The following is a 21014-nucleotide window of genomic DNA, read 5'->3' on the forward strand; positions in this document are numbered from 1 at the left end:
AAGAGGCTAGTTTACAATCACGTTGCAAAGGAGCTTTCAGAGATTAGTGATCATTAAGTTTGAAAGTGATGTAGTTGAATCCAAACCTAGGGATTTCATTCTAAACAAAGAAAACTGGAAAGGTATGAGGGATAAATTGGCTGTCATCTTTGGAAAAATGTACCTTGAGTTGCTCAATCAGTAGCAATACTGTAGAGGAGCAATTCTTGGAATGTACATGGGATAACTTTATGAATCAATATATTGAGGAACCAACTAAAAAAAAAGCTATTTTGATTGGATATTGTGTAAGGAGGAAGCGATAACTGACAATCTCTAGTTGTGTGTGCACTTTGGGGGGGACAAATAACCACAAAAGCATAGAAATTTTCATTAAGATGGAAAGTGACATGGTTTAGGATACTGAATTTAAAAGCAATTATGATAGTATGAGGTGCGAGCTAGCTATGAGAATTGGGGAAAGTTATTAAAAGGGATGACAGTATGTAAGCAATGATGAACATTTAAAGAGTGTCTGGATTAACTGCAAACGTTATTCATCTCAATCTGATGCAAAAAATATTGGGAAAATATGGTCAGACTATAGCAAATAAGGGAAATTATAGTGTATTAAATGCAAGGAAGAAGTATACAAATTTGTCAAAAGAGTAACAAACCTTAAAGTTGAGAACAGTTTATTCTCTTTATCAGTTTTGTTCTGAGAGAGTCTGCATAAATTTATGAATGAAAAGTTGTGCATGACAAATTTGCTGGAATCTTGAGGATGTAATTAGTTGAATAGATAGGGAGTCAGTGGATGGGTTTATTTGGAACTTCAGAAGGCTTTTGTTAAAGGCCCATATAAGTGATTAATATGCAAAATTAAAATGCATGGGATTGGAAGTCATGTACTGAAATGATTGAAAACTGATTCAACTCTGGCAGACAGGAAGCAAACAGATCTTTTACCTAATAAACAGTGAGCATATTATACAGATTATTCTGCTATAATGCAGGATTCGTTAATGCAAATTTGCTATAATGTGATTGTTCAATAGGAGAATTTATAATAGGAAGTAAGGAAATAGCTGAGAAACTGGTGTATTTCACAGGAAAATACAATAACATCTACCAGAACCAGCAGACCAGTGAGAATGGGAAACAGCTTTTTTAAAAAATTAAGTCAGCAGCTCTGGAGAAATTAGTGGGATTGGAAGCTGATGGATCCCCCAGACCTGCTGAACGTCAGTTTGTTGGTAGAAGATAATGTGGATCAATGGTGGTTACCTTCAGAGTGAGCAGAATTTGGTCTGGGTTCCATCAGATTGGGGGAAAATGTAATCCCAGTATGAAAGAAAGGAGAAACAAAGTAGAAAACTATTGATGTGTCAGCTAACATCGTGTTAAGGCATGAAAACAGATCCTTCAGTCCACCTTGTCCTTGTTGACCAGGTATCCTAAAATAAAATAGTTCCAGACACTTTTGGGGGGGTGGGGGGCGGGGGATGGGAATAAAATTGTAGTATGATTGGGCAGAGCCAACAAAATATTGAAAGGGAAATTATGTTTGGCAAACCTGTTTCAAGATGCTGCTAGTAAAATGAACAGGAGAGAATCAGTGAATGTAGTATACTTTGGATTTTAGAAGGCTTTTAATGAGGTCCCACACAAGAGGTTATCAAATTAAACCAAAAAGCATATTACATGGATTTTGAATTGGTTAATAGGTAAGAAAATTTGAGTTGAAGAGAGAGGGTCGATTTCAAGTTTAGATTGTAGTGGGTTAATATGTGGAGTGCTTGGGTTCCAGCTATTCACAATTTACATAAATGATTTCATTGGGATAAAATGTAACAACTCCAAGTTTGTTGAAGCAAAAATAAATTGTAAAGTGAGTTGTGAAGAGGATGCAAAAGAGCTTCTAGGGGATCAAAACAAGCTAACTGAGTAAGAACATGAAAAAATGGAATATAATTTGGAAAGATGTGAAGACATTTGAAATAACTCGAGGGGCCAGTGTCCTGTCACCAAGACATCCTTTGTTTCGATGTGGAGAGTTCCTGGCAGTGATCCAGCTCTGAATGAACAGGATGTCTGACATTCCTGTTTTTTTCTGTCAGTCAGGGCATCCTGATTGGGGCTGTTGATATGGACAAAACAAGAAACTTGTCCCTCCCCCTCTTAGATTTCTAAGACACCACTGTTTACTTCAGCCACTTTTATGCATGCCAATAACATCTGACAATCCATTTTTATATTCCTTTCCAATAAATGCTCAATCTATTGTTTCCCTCTATTAAAATCAACTTTGTTTGTCCTTTTACTGATTACTAATGCACTTCCAATCTTCCACTTTACTATAATTCTTTATTACATTGTAAGCTGCTTCCCTTTTTAATGCTGTTCTTAACTGTTTAGCTAGCTACAGAAAGCTCTTCCTTTTTGTTTTTAATGAAATGTGTATATATGTTGAACAGTTCTAAGATCTAAACAAATTATTCATACAGTTATATTGAGTAGGCCAAAGCTTGTTCGATGGAATGTAGCAATTTTTTAACTGCTACCTGAGGGATTTAGAGTGTGTTGCTTGATCAGTGTAAAAACATATGTAATACTCAAGATATACATTTTTATTTCTAGCATAAATCACTCCAATAAGAATATAACTTTCCCTTCAATAAAACTTAGCGGCAGAGGACTTCATCAGTTACTCCATCAGCTGACTATTAGGACGTCATAGAGATCATGATAATACACCTTAAATACTGGATGTTTACTGTATAATTCATAAAGTGCCACTTAAAACAGTTTGTTATATAATGTGAGCTTCTCCACTTTGTTAGGAAGAATAGAGGAGTTGAAAACTCAATGGAGAAAGACTGCAGATAACTACAGCACAGAGGGATTTGGGAGCTCTCGTATATAATGCAGAAGGCATTATACTAAGTTCAGGTAATGGGGAAGGCAAAAGGAATGTTAGCCTTTATTTCAAAATGAATATTAGAAGTTATAGCATAAAGCATTGAACATAAAAATAGGGAAGTCTTGTGAAGACTACGAGATATTAATTAGACCACACCTAGAATACTGTGAACAGTTTTGGTCCTTTTTTTTGTCTAAGGAACAATATATTGACCCCCATTGGAGACAGCCCAGAGAAGGTTCACTGGGTTGATCCTGAGTAAGGAGCAATCCTCTCAAGAGGAGAGGTTGAATAGGTTGGCCCTGCACTTATTGCAGTTTGCAGTTTTGAAGAATTATTGTAACATGCAAGATTCTTAAGGGTCTTGACACCGATGCGGTGACATTGTTTCACTTTGTAAGAGAGTCTAAGACCAGAGTACATAATTTCAGAGTAAGAAGTTGCTTTGTTAGGACCGACATGAGGAATTTCTTCGGAGGACTGAATCTGTGGAATTCTTTACTGCAGTGGGCTATAAAGGTGCATTGTTAAAAATATTCAAGGGTGCGATAGGCCTTTTTTAAAAATTGGGTACAGAATCCAAGGTTGCTGTGGAAAAGGCAAAGTACAATACTGAATGGTAGAACAGATTCGACAGGCTGAATGGCCTACTTCAGCTCCTGTCTTTTATGGTCTATGTTGCAGTGTCTTCATTGTCATCAGATCTAAATCCTGGAACTCATTCTTTAACAGTGCTGTGGGTGTAACTATACCAATGGACTGCAGTGGCTCAAAAGGGCATTTCACCACTGCGTTAAGGAGCATTGTGGATGGGCAATAAATATTGGATTCCGTGAACCCCACATCTTCTGAATGAATTTGGTGAGATAAAAATAGTCCCAATTTCTGTATCCCTGTCACTGAGAGGGAGTGTGAAAGATTGGAGATAAAACAGTTTACAAGTTTGGGAGGTGTAGGTTTTTAAAGTTGAGGTTATTGATGGCAGATTTGAAAAAAAACCCTTTTGTAAAATCACCTTACATGACGTTAAGGATGGTAAGCAATTAGGAAAGGGTGTATCTTTAGGTCAGCATGAGCTCAGGGAAAGGAAAGGAAAGGAAATGGGATTAGTTCACGATTAGGGAATGAGAGGGACCTTTGGAAGTTTGGCCTGGTGGGCTAGTGAAAAGAAGGAAAGAAGTAGGGTCAGCTGATTAAATGGTCTTAATTGGAGGGACAGAAGTTCATGAGTTTTTAAATATCTGCATAAGATGTGTTCTTTCTTCAGCTGAAGCTATGATCCCACAATTGAGGCTGAATAGAGTCATTGTAAGTTTCCTGTTTTTCTACTGCAAGTTGAAAATGTCACTGAAATTCTGTTCCCTATTCCTAATGAGACGTTTATTACTGGATTTGAAAACTTATGACTTTGTTATTATCTCTAAGCAATGGATCCTAATTGCAATTAGTGAAGTATAACTAACCCCACTGATCCGGGAATTCAGAAACATTATTCTCGGAATTTTCACATACAGTGCTGCAACTAGCTATGAAAATGATTGTGATGGCCCTTGTTGTTTTTCTAATGGTACTGTCTGTACTGAAGATGTTTCAGTGAGAGGACAGCACAAGAGGGAGAAAGGCAAGATGGATGATGAGAAGAAAAATCAGCTTTCAAAAATAGAAGCCTTTTGCACTGGTATTACATCGCTAATCTTTCTGAGAAAGAAGTTGGTCTGTTTTGTCGTGGTAACTGAGTGTTAGTAATGCTAATGCCCAATCAACTGGGGTCACCCTATTTCCTCAATGTTATCAGCATCATTTTAGGACACTACTTAAGAAACATTGGTGAACTAGAAATTTGGATAAAGAAAACAATTTCTTTAACACTTTTTTTTTGTTGCTTATTTTTATGTCTCTGGTACATTTAAATTCAGTTTTCACACCTTCAAATGCCTTGGTACCAAGCATTTTAGACTGAAGAGATGGTAGAGCATTGTACATTTTGCCATGTGCACACGTACAATTGGAGGTGTGCATATTCTTGTTGAATGTTTGTAATCTTGGATGAATGAAAAATATCACTTGATACTAAGATTGAATAATTTTAATCTTTAGTTTGTTTAGATTAGATTAGATTACCTACAGTGTGGAAACAGGCTCTTTGGCCCAACAAGTCCACACCAAACCTCCAAAGACTTACCCACCCAGACCCATTTCCCTCTGACTGATGCATCTAATGCTATGGGCACTTTAGCATGGCCAATTCACCTGACCTGCACATCTTTGGATTGTGGGAGGAAACCGGAGTACCCGGAGGAAACCCACGCAGACACTGGGAGAATGTGCAAACTCCACACACCTTTTTCTCGTAAAGCTGTGTATGCTTTAGATCAAAGAAAGGAAGGAAAGACCAAGTTGTCAATTGCACTATTGGTACCCTCCCTTAGTTGACTTGAGATACAAGTCTACAGTTTCCTTTCCTATGTCATAGCATGATCCTTCCGGTCAGCCCAAACTGAATATTCTCCAGTCTTGCTGCACGGGCATGGACTGCTTCGGTATCTGAGAAGTCATGACCACCACTGCTGTTTTTTTTTCTTGAGTCTCCTATAGAGTCATAGATGTACAGCATGGAAACAGACCCTTTGGTCCAACTCGTCCATGCCAAACAGATATCCTAAACTAATCTAGACCCATTTGCCTTCACTTGGCCCATATCCCCCTAAAACTTCCTATTCATATACCCATCCAGATCCCTTTTTAAATGCTGTAGTTGTACCAATGTCCATCACTTCCTCTAGCAGTTTATTCCATACACGCAGCACCCTATGCATGGAAAATGTTAGCTCTTAGATCCCTTTTAAATCTTTTCCCTTTCACCCTAAACCTATGCCATCTAGTTCTGGACTCCTCCACTCAGGGAAAAGACCTTGTCTGTTTATCCTATCCATGCTCCCTCATGATTTTATAAATCTTAAAGGTCACCCCTCAGCCTCCACTCCAGAGAAAACAGCCCCAGCCTATCAGCCTTTCCCTATTGTACAAATCCTCTAACCCTGGCAACACCCTTGTAAATCTTTTTTGAATCCGTTCAAGTTTAACAACATCCTTCTGATAGGAGACCAGAATCGCACCCTATAATCCAAAAGTGGCCTCACTAATGTCCTGTACAACTACAATATGACCTCCTACTCCTATACTCAGTGCTCTGACCAACAAAGCAAAACATACCAAAAGCTTGCTTCAGTAGGAGATGAAGGTCTTATGCCTGAAACGTCGATTTTTTAAAAATATATTTCCCTGCTGTTTGAATGCTGCCTGATCTGCTGTGCTTTCCCAGCACCACACATCTACTCTGATCTTCAGCATCTGCAGTCCTCGCTTTCTACCAACTTTCTTCACTATCCTATCTACCTGCGGCTCTACTTTCAGGGAACCATGAATCTGCACCCCTACGTCTCTGTTTAGTGACGTTCCCCAGGACCTTACCATTAAGTCTATAAGTCCTACTTTGATTTGCTTTTCCAAAATGCATGACTCTAACCAGCAGAGAATTTTCATCCTGATTTTTGTTGACGCTAGTTTTCTTCAGCCTTCGTGATGTCGCAGTCCTGCAAACGCATCCTTGTTGTCAAGATGCAGTTGCTCTCACCTCAACTCTAGAATTGAGCTCTTTTTTTCTGTGCTTAAGCTATTGCTGTGAAGAGGTCAGGAGCTGATATAACCCAAACGGAGCATCGGTGAAATTATTTCTAAGCAAGTGCTGCTTGGTAGCATTATTGATGACATTATCAAACCAATAATATTTGTAAATTTGTTAGTAGTGCAAACTGGATGGCAACGCAAGTTGAGAATGCACAGAGGCTTCAAGCTGACTTGGCAGGTTAAGGGAAAGGACTAGATCATGTCAGATGCAGGATAATGTGAACAAATAGAAAACAGTCAGCAAGTCTCTTTAAATGGTGAGTGTTTGAGAAGTGGAGTGTCCAATGATCTGGGTACTCTTGTTAATGAGTTACTAAAAGTCTGAAGCAGTTAAGAAGGCAAATTGTATGCTGACCTTCCTTTCAAGGGGATTTGAGTCAAGTTGTGGTGCTGAAGTTAAATACAGCCTTGGTGAGACCTCACCTCAAGTGTTCTCTAAAGGTTTGGTTCCTGCATCTAGGCATGGATATACTTGTCATCATGGGAGTGAGTACAGTTTCACAAAAGCAATCTCTGGAATGACACCAGTGTCTCCCGTTTGAGGAAATAGGATCTGTTTACCTCTGTTTTGTAGATTTAAGGGGTGACCTAATTGAAATTGACAAAATTCCAACAGGGCATGTCAGATCGCTCTAGATAAAATACTAATCCTCCTTTAACTGACTGAGTGAGTGTAAAACCAGGATATGCAATCTTAGAATAAGGGATAGGATTGAGACATGAAACTTCTTCATGCAGCGTGGTGAATCTATGAAAGTCTGTCCCAGAGAGCTATAGAAATTCAATCACTGAACGTGTTCAGAAATGGATAGGATTATGAGGAATAAAGATATCCAGGTGTAAGCAGAGAGTGCAGGAAAGTGGCATTGAGATAGATTAGCAGCTATGATCTGATTGAACCGTCTACTCCCATTTCTATGTGAGCTGCTGATGCTTGCCCAATAACAACAAAATGTTTGGTGAAAGTTTAAGGCTGCAATTAATGCACATCTTTACTGCAGTAGTGGAATCAACTGATTATCTATTGTTTTTAAAATCCCAGAGCTCAGCATTGTAAAATGGTATTAAAGGCAGTGAGTGATCATTGGAGAACATCAGTGCTGTTTCTATTCCAGAATGGAATTTAAGCTCTCAAGATTGCACTTCATTGGTATGGCTTCTTAGTTCTGCTGTGGACACTTTTTTTCTCTTAAAAAACTTACCATTTTTGATAGTTACAGATGTGAAATCTGAATTGGGAAGGAACTACATTTAACCTGGTTCCATTGCTACCAATCCTTGTCTGTCTTTTTTGATACTTCTGTAATTTACTTGAGCATTGAAATATTTTGAGATTTATACTTGTCACTTGTGATTGACACACAATCCAAGCAAGGCAGTTGAATGACAGGATTTCAGGGTTAAGAGGGGTATGGGATTAAGTGATCATGGTAATTGTGACTTGGAGCAAATATTGCATGTTCTCCATGGGGAGCTTGGGGTTATGGATATCCTCTGAGTAAGTTAGTTTTTTAATTTGCTTTAAAATCAGATTGGTAGGTGTTATTGCATTGAATGTTTTGTCAGTTGAATTTTGTAGTGAATAATAGTGAAGAGCTTCAATTGTCATCCCAAACTGGTGCCACTTCAAATAGTTTAAGAATAAAGAGTTTAAAAAGTATAACTGAAAGAGTCCTCTTTCTGTCATCTGCACCATGAGTTGGCTCATCAGTGACACCTGCGCTACCATCCCTCCAATGCCTTGCAGTTGCCACCTCATCAGCACCAGGAGTCCCTGCTCTTGGCCTGTTGCAACCAGCAATCTCTGGCTCTGCTGCCAGGCCTGGAGACCCGACTCTGGGCCTACACCCACCATGCCAAGAGTCCCACTTCAGCTGTCCTCTGAGATGTGTCTTGCTGGCGCCACCATCTTGAAGAGTGTACTGCTGCTGTCCCCAATCGCCCGCTGCCATTGACTGCTGTGAGGTTGCTGGTACTCTGCACATTTGCTGCAGCAGTGGCTGGTTAGTTGGCAGCAAAGAAAAGAGGAACAAAAGAAAAAAATGACAAGATGAAGAGAAGTAAAAGGAAGTAAAGCAGATGGGAGCAGAATAGTTCTGGGCAAGAGCCCACGAACAACCCTGCTACTCTGTCACCATCTTGGAGATTCAGAGGTTTGTTTTTTTGAGATATTTAGGGATATGATTTTAAGTTAATGATCAAGGAGCTAAATGGACTCCTGCTGGTTGCATGGTCTAGACTAATGTACAAATAAACAAGCTACTTGCAATTTTCTCCATCTTTTTGTTCTTGGCAATAGACTCAACCAGTACAGTTACCTGTTTCAAGTATTTGCAGATGATGCTGTGCAAATCATATTGCCTGCATAACCCCCTCACCATCTCTCTCTGCATTTACTAACTTGGCTGATTTAAGTTTGGTCATTTGCACTTCTTAAAGTGGGAGCTTTGCCCAGGTAGAGTATACTTTTTTTTCCTCACTGACTATTGATCTCTGTGCAATCTTTAATATTTTTCTTATCCTGCTCATTCTATAATGTCTCCTCACTATTGATAAGTTTGTGAGACTATCTTGCTTGGTTGCACACTTGGCAATAAAGTAAAAGTTAAAGATCTAACAACACCTATTGGTGATTTCTTTCTTTTCCATCCATGTACCATCACCTTGAGGGTACATCCAAGAACTATTCTCCAGAGCAAAAGCATTGTTTTTGGTGAAATGTGATCCTCTGTCTCAGAATGAACCTGAAGCCACAATTGAGACAAGGAATGGAGAAGTGACTAGAATTAGTAGAAAGTTAGAGTATATGGAAGGGGCCAAGTGTTATAGCTTTTGTTTTCCTAATCTTTAATTGGAGTGAGGGTGCCCAAAGATTCTTAGTTCTCATGTGTTTTGAGATATCAGAAGGATTGGGAGAACAGGTGAAACAGTCAGATTTATGCATATGTGGTATTTAACTCTTGATTTCAGATGATGCCTTCAAAGGCAAGTGCGTAGATAAGTTTAAGGGAGCAGTGAGATGAAAATGGTCTGGGAACAGTAGCTTCTGGCCATATTTGTGTTGGAAAAATGAAATCGGTAGAAGCATTGAACTGGACCTCAGGAAAGATAGGGCAATGGAGAAATATCATGTGGTTAACCATTTCCTAAGGTTAATGACAGACACATTGGATAAAGCACCACAATCCTAAGAAATGTTATTGTCACTTTTTGGTTGTGGCTGGTTAGCACTAATTGGTCAGATTTCAATAGGCATTTGCTCTAATGTTTTGCTAAAGTTTTGAAATGTCACTGTATGGTGGTAGTTTGCGTAGACTAAGACATCTGAGTGTTTGGTGAGGTTCTGAAAATAACAGATTTGGACTTGCAGAGAGTGAATCAGTTGCCATGTCATCTGGCATTGTGGCCAGGTGTGGAAGATGGACGGTCAGTAGTTCATTCTAAATAAGAGGTGTGTCTTGAACACTTTTTAATGAGCTTGGAAGAGAGAAGCACAACTTGAGTGAGACCTTTTCTAGGGTCAAGGTAGGAGGTACTGGAATTTGAAAAGTCATTCTCATCCTTGGAATGTTGCAGAGTGCTTCATTGTCAAAGTCATAGAGGTTTACAGCAAGGCAACCGGCCCTTAGGCTCAACTTGTCCATGCCACTCAGCTTTCACAATTAAGCTATTCCCATTTCAATTGACATACTTGCGTGTAATGTCTGGAAGGAATATTTACAGCTAATTTGTGAAAGCAGGAGTACATAATATAGGATAGGGATGTAATTAAAATGTTGTGCTTGCAGGATAAGCATTAACCAGGACATTGAGATACCAAATATACTCGTGTAAAAGTCTGTCTCATGTAAATGTTAACCCCTTTTGGTCAGAAAAATCTTGTATAAAAAGTTGACCCTATTATATCATATTATAAACCTCTTCCCATTAACACACTTAAAACCACATTCGTTCATACCAGGAACTCCACTCTTCAGTCTTTGTTTACTATGTTGCATCTCTATTCATTCATTCACAACTCTACTTACCGGTAGCCCATTTGGTTTACCATGGCACGTTTTGATTCCTTCCTTTTGATTCTTTCCTTTCCTTCTTTCCTTCTTTCCTTTCCTCCTTTCCTTTCCTTTCCTTTCCTTTCCTTTCCTTTCCTCCTTTCCTTCTTTCCTTTCCTTTCCTTTCCTTTCCTCCTTTCCTTTCCTCCTTTCCTTTCCTTCTTTCCTTTCCTTCTTTCCTTCTTTCCTTTCCTTTCCTTTCCTTTCCTCCTTTCCTTTCCTTCTTTCCTTTCCTTTCCTTCTTTCCTTTCCTTCTTTCCTTTCCTTCTTTCCTTTCCTTTCCTTTCCTTTCCTTCTTTCCTTTTCCTTTTTCCTTTCCTTCTTTCCTTTTCCTTTTTCCTTTCCTTTCCTTTCCTTCTTTCCTTTCCATTCCTCCTTTCTTTTCCTTCTTGCGCTTTGTTCACTATACATCCAAAAGGTAATATCGTTAAAATCATTTTATTTGTGTCATTGTATTTGAATAAAAGAGAGATATATTAGCTACATATATCTTTAATACTTTGACAAATTTGTTAATGTTGCTGAGGTTCATAACATGAGAGTAAATGGGAGGGAAATGGAAAAGTGAGGCGGGCAAGTTCAAAATGCTTACACATTCAGAATTTTAATGTTTGATTTTAAGCATGCCATTATTCAAGGCCATGACAATGTTGAACAGCATGATTTTGCAGTATTTCAATGATTCTTGTTAAATTTTCATACTGGTAAATATAAATAAAATTTACTTACTGTAATCCGTTCTTGTTTCTCTTGCTTTTATCCAGTAATTACCTTTACTAGAGTTTTTCTTTACCTGGAATTAGTTGAGTGATCAAATCAACTTCTGCTAATATGGAATTTTGATCTGCAGCACGAATTTCAGCCCCTCAAAACTAGTGCCTGTGTGTTAGTTGACCCAATGAATTGAACCTTTAATAATAGTTTTAAAAATTTGACTTTTACACAAGTATGTACAGTAAATGCTTTTTCTTGATATTTCCAAAGAGCATTTTTCTGTGGGTTGATAGATGGCAAGTAACTTGTTTGATGCAAATGATTAGCTTCAAGTGAGAATTTAACCATTTTCCCCTTTGACATTGAATGCCATTATCATCGCTGAATTTCCCCACTCTCAATATCCTGAGGATTATTATTGACGAGAAACAGAATTGAAACTGCCATATAAATGCAGTAGTCCTTGATTTAATGTGGTCGTTACATTCGTAAAAATCACCACATCAAGCAAAATAGTGTCCTTTCAAAATGCTTTCACATGGGTTTTTGTAGGAAAATGCTTGGGTTATCGAGTCATAGATATGTACAGCACGGAAGCGGACCGTTTGGTCCAATTAGTCTGTGCTGACCACACATCACAAATTTAATGTAATCTCGTTTGCCAGCACTTGGCCCATGTTCCTCTAAACCCTACCTATTCATATACCCATCCAGATGCATTAGTTGCACCTTAATTCCCTTTTTAAATCTTTTCCCCTCTCTCCTTTTAACCTATGTCCTCTGGTTCTGGGCTCCCCATTTTAACCCACTTCCTAAAGGGAACATCCCTTGTCTATTTACCCTATCCATGCCCCTTGTGATGGGTATATGAATAGTAGTCTCTGTAAGCCTACTCTTCAGCGTCTGAAGCTCCAAGGAAAACAGCCTCCGCCTATTCTGCCATTCTTTAGCTCAACCATCCAACCCTGGCAACATCCTTGTAAATCTTTCTGAATCCTTTCAAGTTTCACAACATCCTTCCAATAGGAAGGAGACCAGAATTGCATGCAATATTCCAAAAGTGCCCTAGCCAATGTCCTTTTTAGCCACAACATGTCCTCCCAATTCCTATACTCAATGCTCTGACCAATAAAGGAAAGCATACTAAACGCCGCTTTCACTAATCCTAGCTACCTGCGACTCAACTTTCAAGGATCTATGAACCTGCATTCCGAGGTTTCTTGGTTCAGCAACACTTCACTCCCCATCACCTTACTATTATGTGTGTAGGTCCTGCCCTAATTTGCCTTTCCAAAATGCAGCACCTCATATTTACCTAAATTAAACTCCAGCTGCTACCCCTTCGCCCAATGGTCCATCTGATCAAGATCCCATTATTCTCCGGTAACCTTTGCTGTTCACTACACCTCTAATTTACATTCCCAGAATGATTGCCAAAAGCAATGTGAGCACAAAGTTGGTTTATAAAATATCAAAATACACAGACCTGCAAAAAGAATACTTATTTTAAAACATTTCTTGCCTCCATATACGAGATGGTCTATCTTGAGGTGAAATGCTGTGAATCCTCATCCAACACTTCTGCAGCTCTGGAAAGTCAGAATGCAAAAATAAATTTCTTTCCTGCAGAAGTGTCTCTTATTAGTAAGGCATAATCTACAGGTGATCTGCAGCTATCGTACTATGACTCTGGCGTTAATTCTAACATAAATGATTCCTGGGTCATGTACTGAAAAATTCAATGAACTTCTACTCTTTATAAATGTATTCTATAATCACAGGTATTCCCTTGTCTGGGTTCAAGCTCAGCAATTTAGATGTATTATAGCATGTTTTCTTACAATGTCATGCTGTAAGAGAACAGAGCTCAGTAAGATGGAGACTGAGCTTTTATTTATTTTATTAAACAGATTAGTTTACAAAACATGAACACCTGTATTCAGAAAAACAGCAATTTTACAAAGGAGAGGAATGGCAAAGCCAGGCCCCAAACCCTACCATTCAATCAGTTTTCAGGGAAATGAGGACAGGCCTCAGATCCCGAGACTGAACTTTTAAACTGTTGGCCCACAGGCCACTATAATGATGGCAACATGTTAATGGCCCTTGACAGATGTTTTGCAGCTGTGCAATATATAACACTGTAGTGAGAATCAGGTGGAGGTTTATGAGTGGTTTAATTAATTGGAATGTTGTTCTTTAGTGAAGTCTCAAAGACTAAGCATTTGGGAATTGAGTGACTTTAAGGGAATATTTAGCCTATAATTTGAACGACAGCAAATTCATCTTCTACAATGATAGCAGTAATTGGAGATCTGCTTGGATTATAAAGAGGCAGGGAGCAAATAATTTGAAAGAATCCAAAGTTAATGTTCAAGACTTGATGGTGGCTATTAACATTCCAAGCTCTCTGCAAGATAAGAATTAAGAGTTTTGGAAATTAAGTTGTCTCTCCTCAACAAGGTAGAGTGCCAGAAATCATGCCCTGCTATTTCCAAAGTTGTCACAAGTTAAATAGTATGCAGAACCACAATGCTTCCTGTCAATCTGGGTTTATCTCACTACTTTTAAGATATGATCATTCATAGCCTTTTGCTTGTCTACATATAGTACTTGCATTAGAACCAATGCTATTAAAACCTGCTAGGCTGGCAAGTTTCCATATTGTGCACACAAACTGAATACTTCAAAAAGTCTGAGAATAAATGAAGTTTCAAGGTGGATGGATTTAAAGTCATTTGTGTGCCCACTGACTTGAAAGTATATCTTTCTAGACATTTTCAGTCTCTCTCTTTTTGCAATGTTGCAATTTTATTTCTGAAAGTTAAGGAAATAAAACTGAATACTAAACTAAAAAGGATAAACTACTTTAATTTTTCCTCCCACAAAGTTTTCAGTTTTCTGGATTATTGTTGTCTGCAAATGTTTCTGCTATGAGGCACATATATTTTAATTTTTTCTGAATATTTTTCTTTTTGAGTATCCTAGATTTATTGCACCCTCAGTTACTTTAAAGCTGCCTTTTATTTGTTTTTATGACTTAAATATCAAATTGCATTTACCTATTCACTTTAGAATAGAAAAGCAAAGCAGAGTACTTCAGAGGCAGTCAGAGAACCAGTATTGAATGAAAGCAGTAGGAATTTTTAATAGAGATTTGAGTGTTAGCCAAAAGGATAGAATTTAAAGAAATGTGTTTTGTTCTCTGGGTTTGGTTTTTCTTAATCCAGTCTCTCTCTTTCTACCCACTGCCCCAGACTTTTTAAACATGTTGATTAAATTTCTTTTTAACATCTGGAACAAGTAGGATCTAAACTCAGGTCTCTTGTTCAGATACAGAGATGTTATCATGGTACTACAAGACCATTCTCCACCCCCCCCCCCCCCTCCCCTCCCTCCAATCACCTCCTGTTGTGATATATAATTTACCTGTTGTGTGTCTGTTTATTTTCTAATCCTTAGAACTCTTTATTTAAGGAGATTGTGTGTTGATTTTCCTGTTCACAAGGGTGCAACATGCCTTGGTTCCCTTGCTGTGTTATTACCATCTCATAGTTTCATAGAAAATTTAATTGTTTTGCTTTGAAGGCTGCACGAGAATGCCTATCTCAATGAGGTATTGATATTTATTAATCTACGGCAAATTCTAATCGACTAGCTTTCATCTTCTCATCAGTGCAACAATGAAGTGCCAGGAAATGTGCTTAAAAACAGCACCGAAGATCCTGAAGTGATGTGACCTGACATGGACTTTGGAGTTAATTTTGGCCAGAATGCACAGTTGCAAAATAAAGCTTAAAAATCAACAGGGTAGCCATTAATTCAAAAGGAATCAAATTGACCCTGTAAGCTGCTCTAAGATATCTTTTAAAACTTAGCAAAGAGGAATGTAATTGATGAATGGAGCAATGGATTTGAAGTGAGACCTTTTCTAGTATTGTGCTTCCAAGTTATTGCAGTCAATGAAGACTTGATGTTAACTGAGCAATTAGGACAGGACTCTGCATGCTGAACAGCATAACCAGCAAGTGTTACACTCAGCTAAGTGATCCCACGCCTAACCGATCAGATCAAAGCTCTGTTGTCCTGCCACATCCAGTCATGAATGGTAGTGGACAAAAAAAACAACCTACTGGGGGAGGAGGCTCCACAAATATCCCCATCCTCAATAACAGAAGAGCCAAACACATCAGTGTGAAAGATAAGGCTGAAGCTTTGCAGTAATTTTCAGCCAGAAGTCCCGAGTGGGTGATCCATCTCAGCGTGTCCAGTGGTCCTCAGCATTACAGATACTGGTCTTCAGCCAACTCGATTCACTCCAATTAATATCAAGAAATGATTGGAGGCACTAGGTACTGCAAAGGCTATAGACCCTGACAACATTCTGGCAATAGTACTGAAAACTTGTGCTTCAGAACTTGCTGCAGCCCTGGCCAAGCTGTTCCAGTGTAGTTACAACATTGGCATGTATGTGGAAAATTGCCCAGGTATTTCCTGTACACAAAGCAAAACAAAATCAATTTGACCAATCACCACCACCAACCAGCCACCACCTCCATCCTCAAAACAAATCAGTAAAGTGATAGAAGGTGACATTCATAGTGCTGTCAAACAGTAGCTGCTCAGTAGTAACCTGCTCACTGACAGTGTTTGCTTCCTGCCAGGGCTACTCAGCTCCTGACCTCATTATAGCCTTGGTTCAAACATGGACAAAAGGGCTGAATTCCAGGAGGTGAGGTGAGAGTGAGAGCCCTCGGCATCAAGGAGCCTTAGCAAAACTGGAATCGATGGGTATCTGGGCCAAACTTTTCCCTGGTTGGAGTCGTAAGTGGCACTTGGGAAAATCGGTCATGGTGGTTAGAGGTCAGTCATCTTGGCTCCAGGACACCTTGCAGGCATTCCTCAAGGTAATGTTCTCTGCCTACCCATCTTCAGCTGCTTCATCAGTGACTCTCCTGCCATTGTAAATGGGGATGTTCACCAATGATTACACCGTATTCAGCACCATTCAGACTTTTTGGTACTGAAGCTGTCCATGTTCAAATGCAACAAGATATGGTCATTTTCCAGGCTTGGGCTGACAAGTGGTAAGTAACATTTGTGCCCTACGAATGCCAGGCTATGACCATCGCCATGGCATTCAATGGTGTTATCATTGGTGAATCCACTACTATCAACATCCTTGACTAGAAACTCAACTGGATTCATCACAAACACCTTGGCTACAAGACCAGATCAGAGGCGAGGAATACTGGTGAGTAACTACCCACCTGGCTTTCTAAAGACTGTATACCATCTCTGAGGCACAAATTGGGAATGTGATGGAATACTCCCCACGTACTTGAATGGGTAAAGTTCCAAAAACATTACAGAAGCTTCACGCCATCGAGAACAAAGTAGTTTGCTTGGTTGGTACCACCTGCACAGCATCCACTCCCTCCACCACTGATGTTCAGCAGTGTGCACTACCTACAAGATGCAATGTAGAAATTCATGAAAGATCCTGAGACAGCACCTTCCAAATCCATGACCACTTCCATCTAGAAGGACAAGTGCAGCAGATAAACTAAACAGGAATACCACCTGCAAGTTCCCTTCTGAGCCACTCACCATCCTGCCTTAGAAATATATGTCCGTTTCTTCACTCGTGGATCAAAATCCTGGAATTTCCTCCCTTCAGGCATTGAGAGTCCATCTATGAATCAGGGACTGCTTTGCTTTAAGAAAGCTGCTCACCACCTTCTGAAGGCCAACTAGAAGTGGCCAATGAAATGTTAACCAGCCAATTATGTCCACACCCCATGACTGAATTTCTTTTTAAAAAAATGGTCTGTTTTACACATGCAGTGGAACCATCAAATAAGGTAGTGAAGAGTTGTGTGTGTTCGAATACACTTCTGTCTGAGCTTTTAATTTTTTGGGTGATATTTTCGAAGGCAGCGTATAGATGAGTAAGTTATTCTGTGCCCAATACAAGCATATAATGTTGGTCCCTGCAAAGAGTAAGAAAAAAAATTGCTGTATATTTGTTATTTTATGGATAGTGTCACAATTCACTTGGGGGGAAGAGTGCTGATGTCAAGCCTACTACTCAGGTTGCTGCAAATGTGAATACTGAATTAAGCTATCAAAAATGCTCGATCTACTTAACCGTCTAACTCTTGTCTAAAAGAAAAACACCAAGTTTTTTGTTTTTTCAGCTAATGAAAAAAATATTACTGCAATGAAAGTGATCATCTTTACTGGTGAAACTCCGCAGATCTGGTAGTTTCTGTGGGAAGAAAGCAGAGTTAACATTTTGAGTCTTGGTCATAATTGAGTTATTGGATTCGAAATGTTAACTCTGTTTTCTTCAGGCTGTTCAGACTCTTTGGAATGATTAACTGTGGAATATAGTTTACCTGCTCTTTCAGATTCACAAATAAATTAAAACTACAAAAAAAAGTAAAGACTCTGGGTCCAATCATTCAACAAACTAAATGGCTGATAATTGATTCTTCAATCTTAAGGATATCTGCATAGCAACAGGCTCAAGAGAACAATCTGTGCAGTTTTGTGCAAAAGACTGGTGATCCAGAATGGTGTACTTCTCTTTTTGGCTATTTGTCCTTTGTCCATTTCTCCAGTAGGGATTTAAAAGGGATTAAAAGCTTCAAAGTTGTGCAATAATAAAATTAGCTAATCTTTTTTTTTCTTGCCACCAGTTGCTATGATCATAAAATGAAAATAAAGAATTGCAAATGCTGGACATCTGAAAACAAAAAAAAACTGTTGGCAAAACTCAGCAGGTCTGGCAGCATCTGGAATGAGAAAGCAGCGTTAACATTTCAAATCCAAGAACTCTATTTTAATCAAGGTTTTTTTTGTTTTCAGATGTCCAGCATTTGCAATTCTTAGTTTTCATTTTATGATCATAGTAACTGCTGATAAGAAAAAAAAATGATTAGGTAATTTTATTATTGCACAACTTTGAAGTTTTTAATCCCTTTTAGATGCCCCCTCATGGAGAAATGGACAAGACCAAATAGACATAAAGAGAAGTATACCATTCTGGATCACCAGTCTTTTGTACAAAACTGCACAGATTGTTCTCTTGATCCTTTTTGTTTCTTCAATCCTAATGTTATCTGAATAGCAGTGATCAGTCTTTTAGTTTGTTGAATAATTGGACCCAGAAGCTTTACTTTTCTCTTTTGTGCTTTTAATTTATGTGTCCCTGAAAGAGCAGGTAAATTATATTCCACAGTGAATCAGCCTGAACAACTTTAGAGAAATGGAACTGAGATAAATGTTGATGCAGCCAGCTTCTGGAGATTACTCCTTTGCTTCCGTTCTCATTCCCCTTGCAAGCTCTGTCTTAAGCTTCATCTGGACCATGAGGGTTGTTGCCATGCAGAGCTTTCCTGAACCCCCAATACATCAAGCCAAATCCTCTGGACTCTCCCAAGAACAATGTCTTCTATGCCTTATTTAGCTTTATTTTGTCTTCCCAAGTTGCAGTGAGCTTTTTCTGCATTCTCCCATTTTAAAGCGCTGCTCATTTTTGCTCCCGTGTGGTTTCTTTCATTGGGCTATAGTGATATTCCTGATGAAGGGCTTATTCCCAAAATGTTGACCTGCTCCTCCGGATGCTGTCTGACCTGTGCTTTTCCAGTGCCACCCTTTTTGACTGACTCTCCAGCATCTGCAGTCCTCACTTTTTCCTACACTGGAACCCAGTGAGAGTAGTTCTACTTTATAGGGTAACAAAGATACATGTTAGTGAATGCTCAGTGGTTTTGAGAGTGTTGTTTGTGACGTTGATTCAAGCTGTTCTAATACTTGGGAAGATTTTGTTTTAAGAATAAAATTGAGGGAGAGATGGTAGGGACTGAAGAGTAGCAATGTGTTAAAAATGTTCTTTTAATTTCCCTAATTTTTGTGTTCTGGAGGCATATTTGCTTCAAAGAATTTCTGGGACCTGCTTTATTTTTGAGTCAGTGGGTTGTTCATTAAAGTTGTGTATCATTTGCCCCAGGTTCATCTATTTTCCAGTTGATGGAATGGGTAATTTTTCGGAAAATTCTTGCTGCCATGCTTGGGGGCAATTTGGTATAAAATATTTTGGTCAGTTTTATGCTTGGTACCACATCCATGTCTGTCTATGGTCACCAACTCATGAAGGAACAGTGCAAAGTGTTTTCGTTTGTGTTATAACTATGGATTCTTAATGTAGATTGAATACTATGCATTTTCCTTTTTTGTATTTGTTTTTATTGCACAGTTAAATGTCCCTGGTTCTGGACTACCTGATTATTAGGGACATAGGGGCATAGAATCATAGAATCCCTGCAGTGTGGAAGCAGGCTGACCCTCTGAAGAGCATCCCACCCTGCATTTCCCATGGCCAGTCCATCTAACCTCCACATCCCTGGACGCTACAAACAATTTAGTATGACCAGTTCACCTAACCTGCATATCTTTGGACTGTAGGAGGAAACCAGAGCACCTGAAGGATGCAGACATGGGGAAATGTGCAAATTCTGCACCGTCACCTGAGTAGAATTGAATCAAGGTCCCTGGTACAGTGAGGCTACAGTGCTAACCACTGAGCCAACATGCCACCCTTCCTGCATTTATCCTATTTAGTCTTGTTAGATTTTTATGGGTTTCTGAGACCTCTGGCAAATTATTTTTTTAAATTTTATTTATTTTTCTAAATAACTTGTTCACACCTCTGGATCAGGTGGGACTTGAGCCGGGGCCTTCTAGTCTAGGAATCGGGACACAACCACTGTGCCATAAGAGGGCCCTCAGCAAACTGTTAACTTCAGTGAACTTATTGACACAATAGATTAGTTGTCCAGGTATCTAAGTTTAACAAAATGCGCTTAAATTAGTGTAATTAACAAATGATCTGATATCTAGGACTTAATTTTTAAGATTATAGACTGTGATATATAATTTGTAATTCTGGTGTGCAACACTAAAACTGCTCTTTGTTTTTCTAGGTGAATTTTGTAGTGTGTCAGTTGTTTGCTTTGCTCGCAAGTGTATGGTTTCGACTTTATCTTCACCCAAGTAAAACTAGCAGCTATGTCAGGCATGCTGTTGCTACACTTCTTGGACTTTACCTTGCATTGTTCTGCTTTGGGTGGTAAGTATTGCACTGAAATTTGCTTTTTTGCTTTTGGAAAAAAAGTCTTACATGTCAAGCAAGATGTCCTTCAACCTCATGGGTATTTTGCATCTAAAAACTCATGTTTGCTTGTAAAATGACCAGTATTTGATTTGATTTGAATTAGATGTTTAGAGTCGTAATTCAGTTTGGCCTTGTTTTCATTATAATGTAACCATGGTGGCTTAGTGGTTAGCACTGCTGCCTCACAATGCCAGGGACCCAGTTTCAATTCTAGCCTCTGGCGACTGTTTGTGTGGACTGTCTATTTGCACATTTTCTCAGTGTTTGTGTGGATTTCCTCCCACAATCCAAAAATGTGCAGGTTAGGTGAATTTGCCATGCTAAATTGTCTATAGTGTTCAGAGATGCGTGAGTTTGGTACATTAGGAAGGAATAAATGTAGAATAGTAGGTTTGGGGAATAGATCTGGATGGGTTATTCTTTGGAGGGTCAGTGTGGACTTGTTGGGCTAAATAGCTTCCAGCAGGGCTAGGATTTT

At 39.0% G+C, this 21014-nt stretch overlaps 1 protein-coding gene across 1 annotated transcript in view; it reads left to right on the forward strand.

Moving 5' to 3' along the window:
- Positions 1–21014, forward strand: part of mboat2b (membrane bound O-acyltransferase domain containing 2b) — a 131226-nt gene that overhangs the window by 34628 nt on the left and 75584 nt on the right. Inside the window, exon 2 of the mRNA XM_060853228.1 lies at positions 20346–20491. Coding sequence (XP_060709211.1) covers positions 20346–20491 — 146 coding nt within the window. The remainder of the gene's footprint in view (positions 1–20345; positions 20492–21014) is intronic.

This window comes from Hemiscyllium ocellatum, chromosome 3, assembly GCF_020745735.1.
Source record: "Hemiscyllium ocellatum isolate sHemOce1 chromosome 3, sHemOce1.pat.X.cur, whole genome shotgun sequence".
NCBI classification, from domain to species: Eukaryota; Metazoa; Chordata; class Chondrichthyes; order Orectolobiformes; family Hemiscylliidae; genus Hemiscyllium; species Hemiscyllium ocellatum.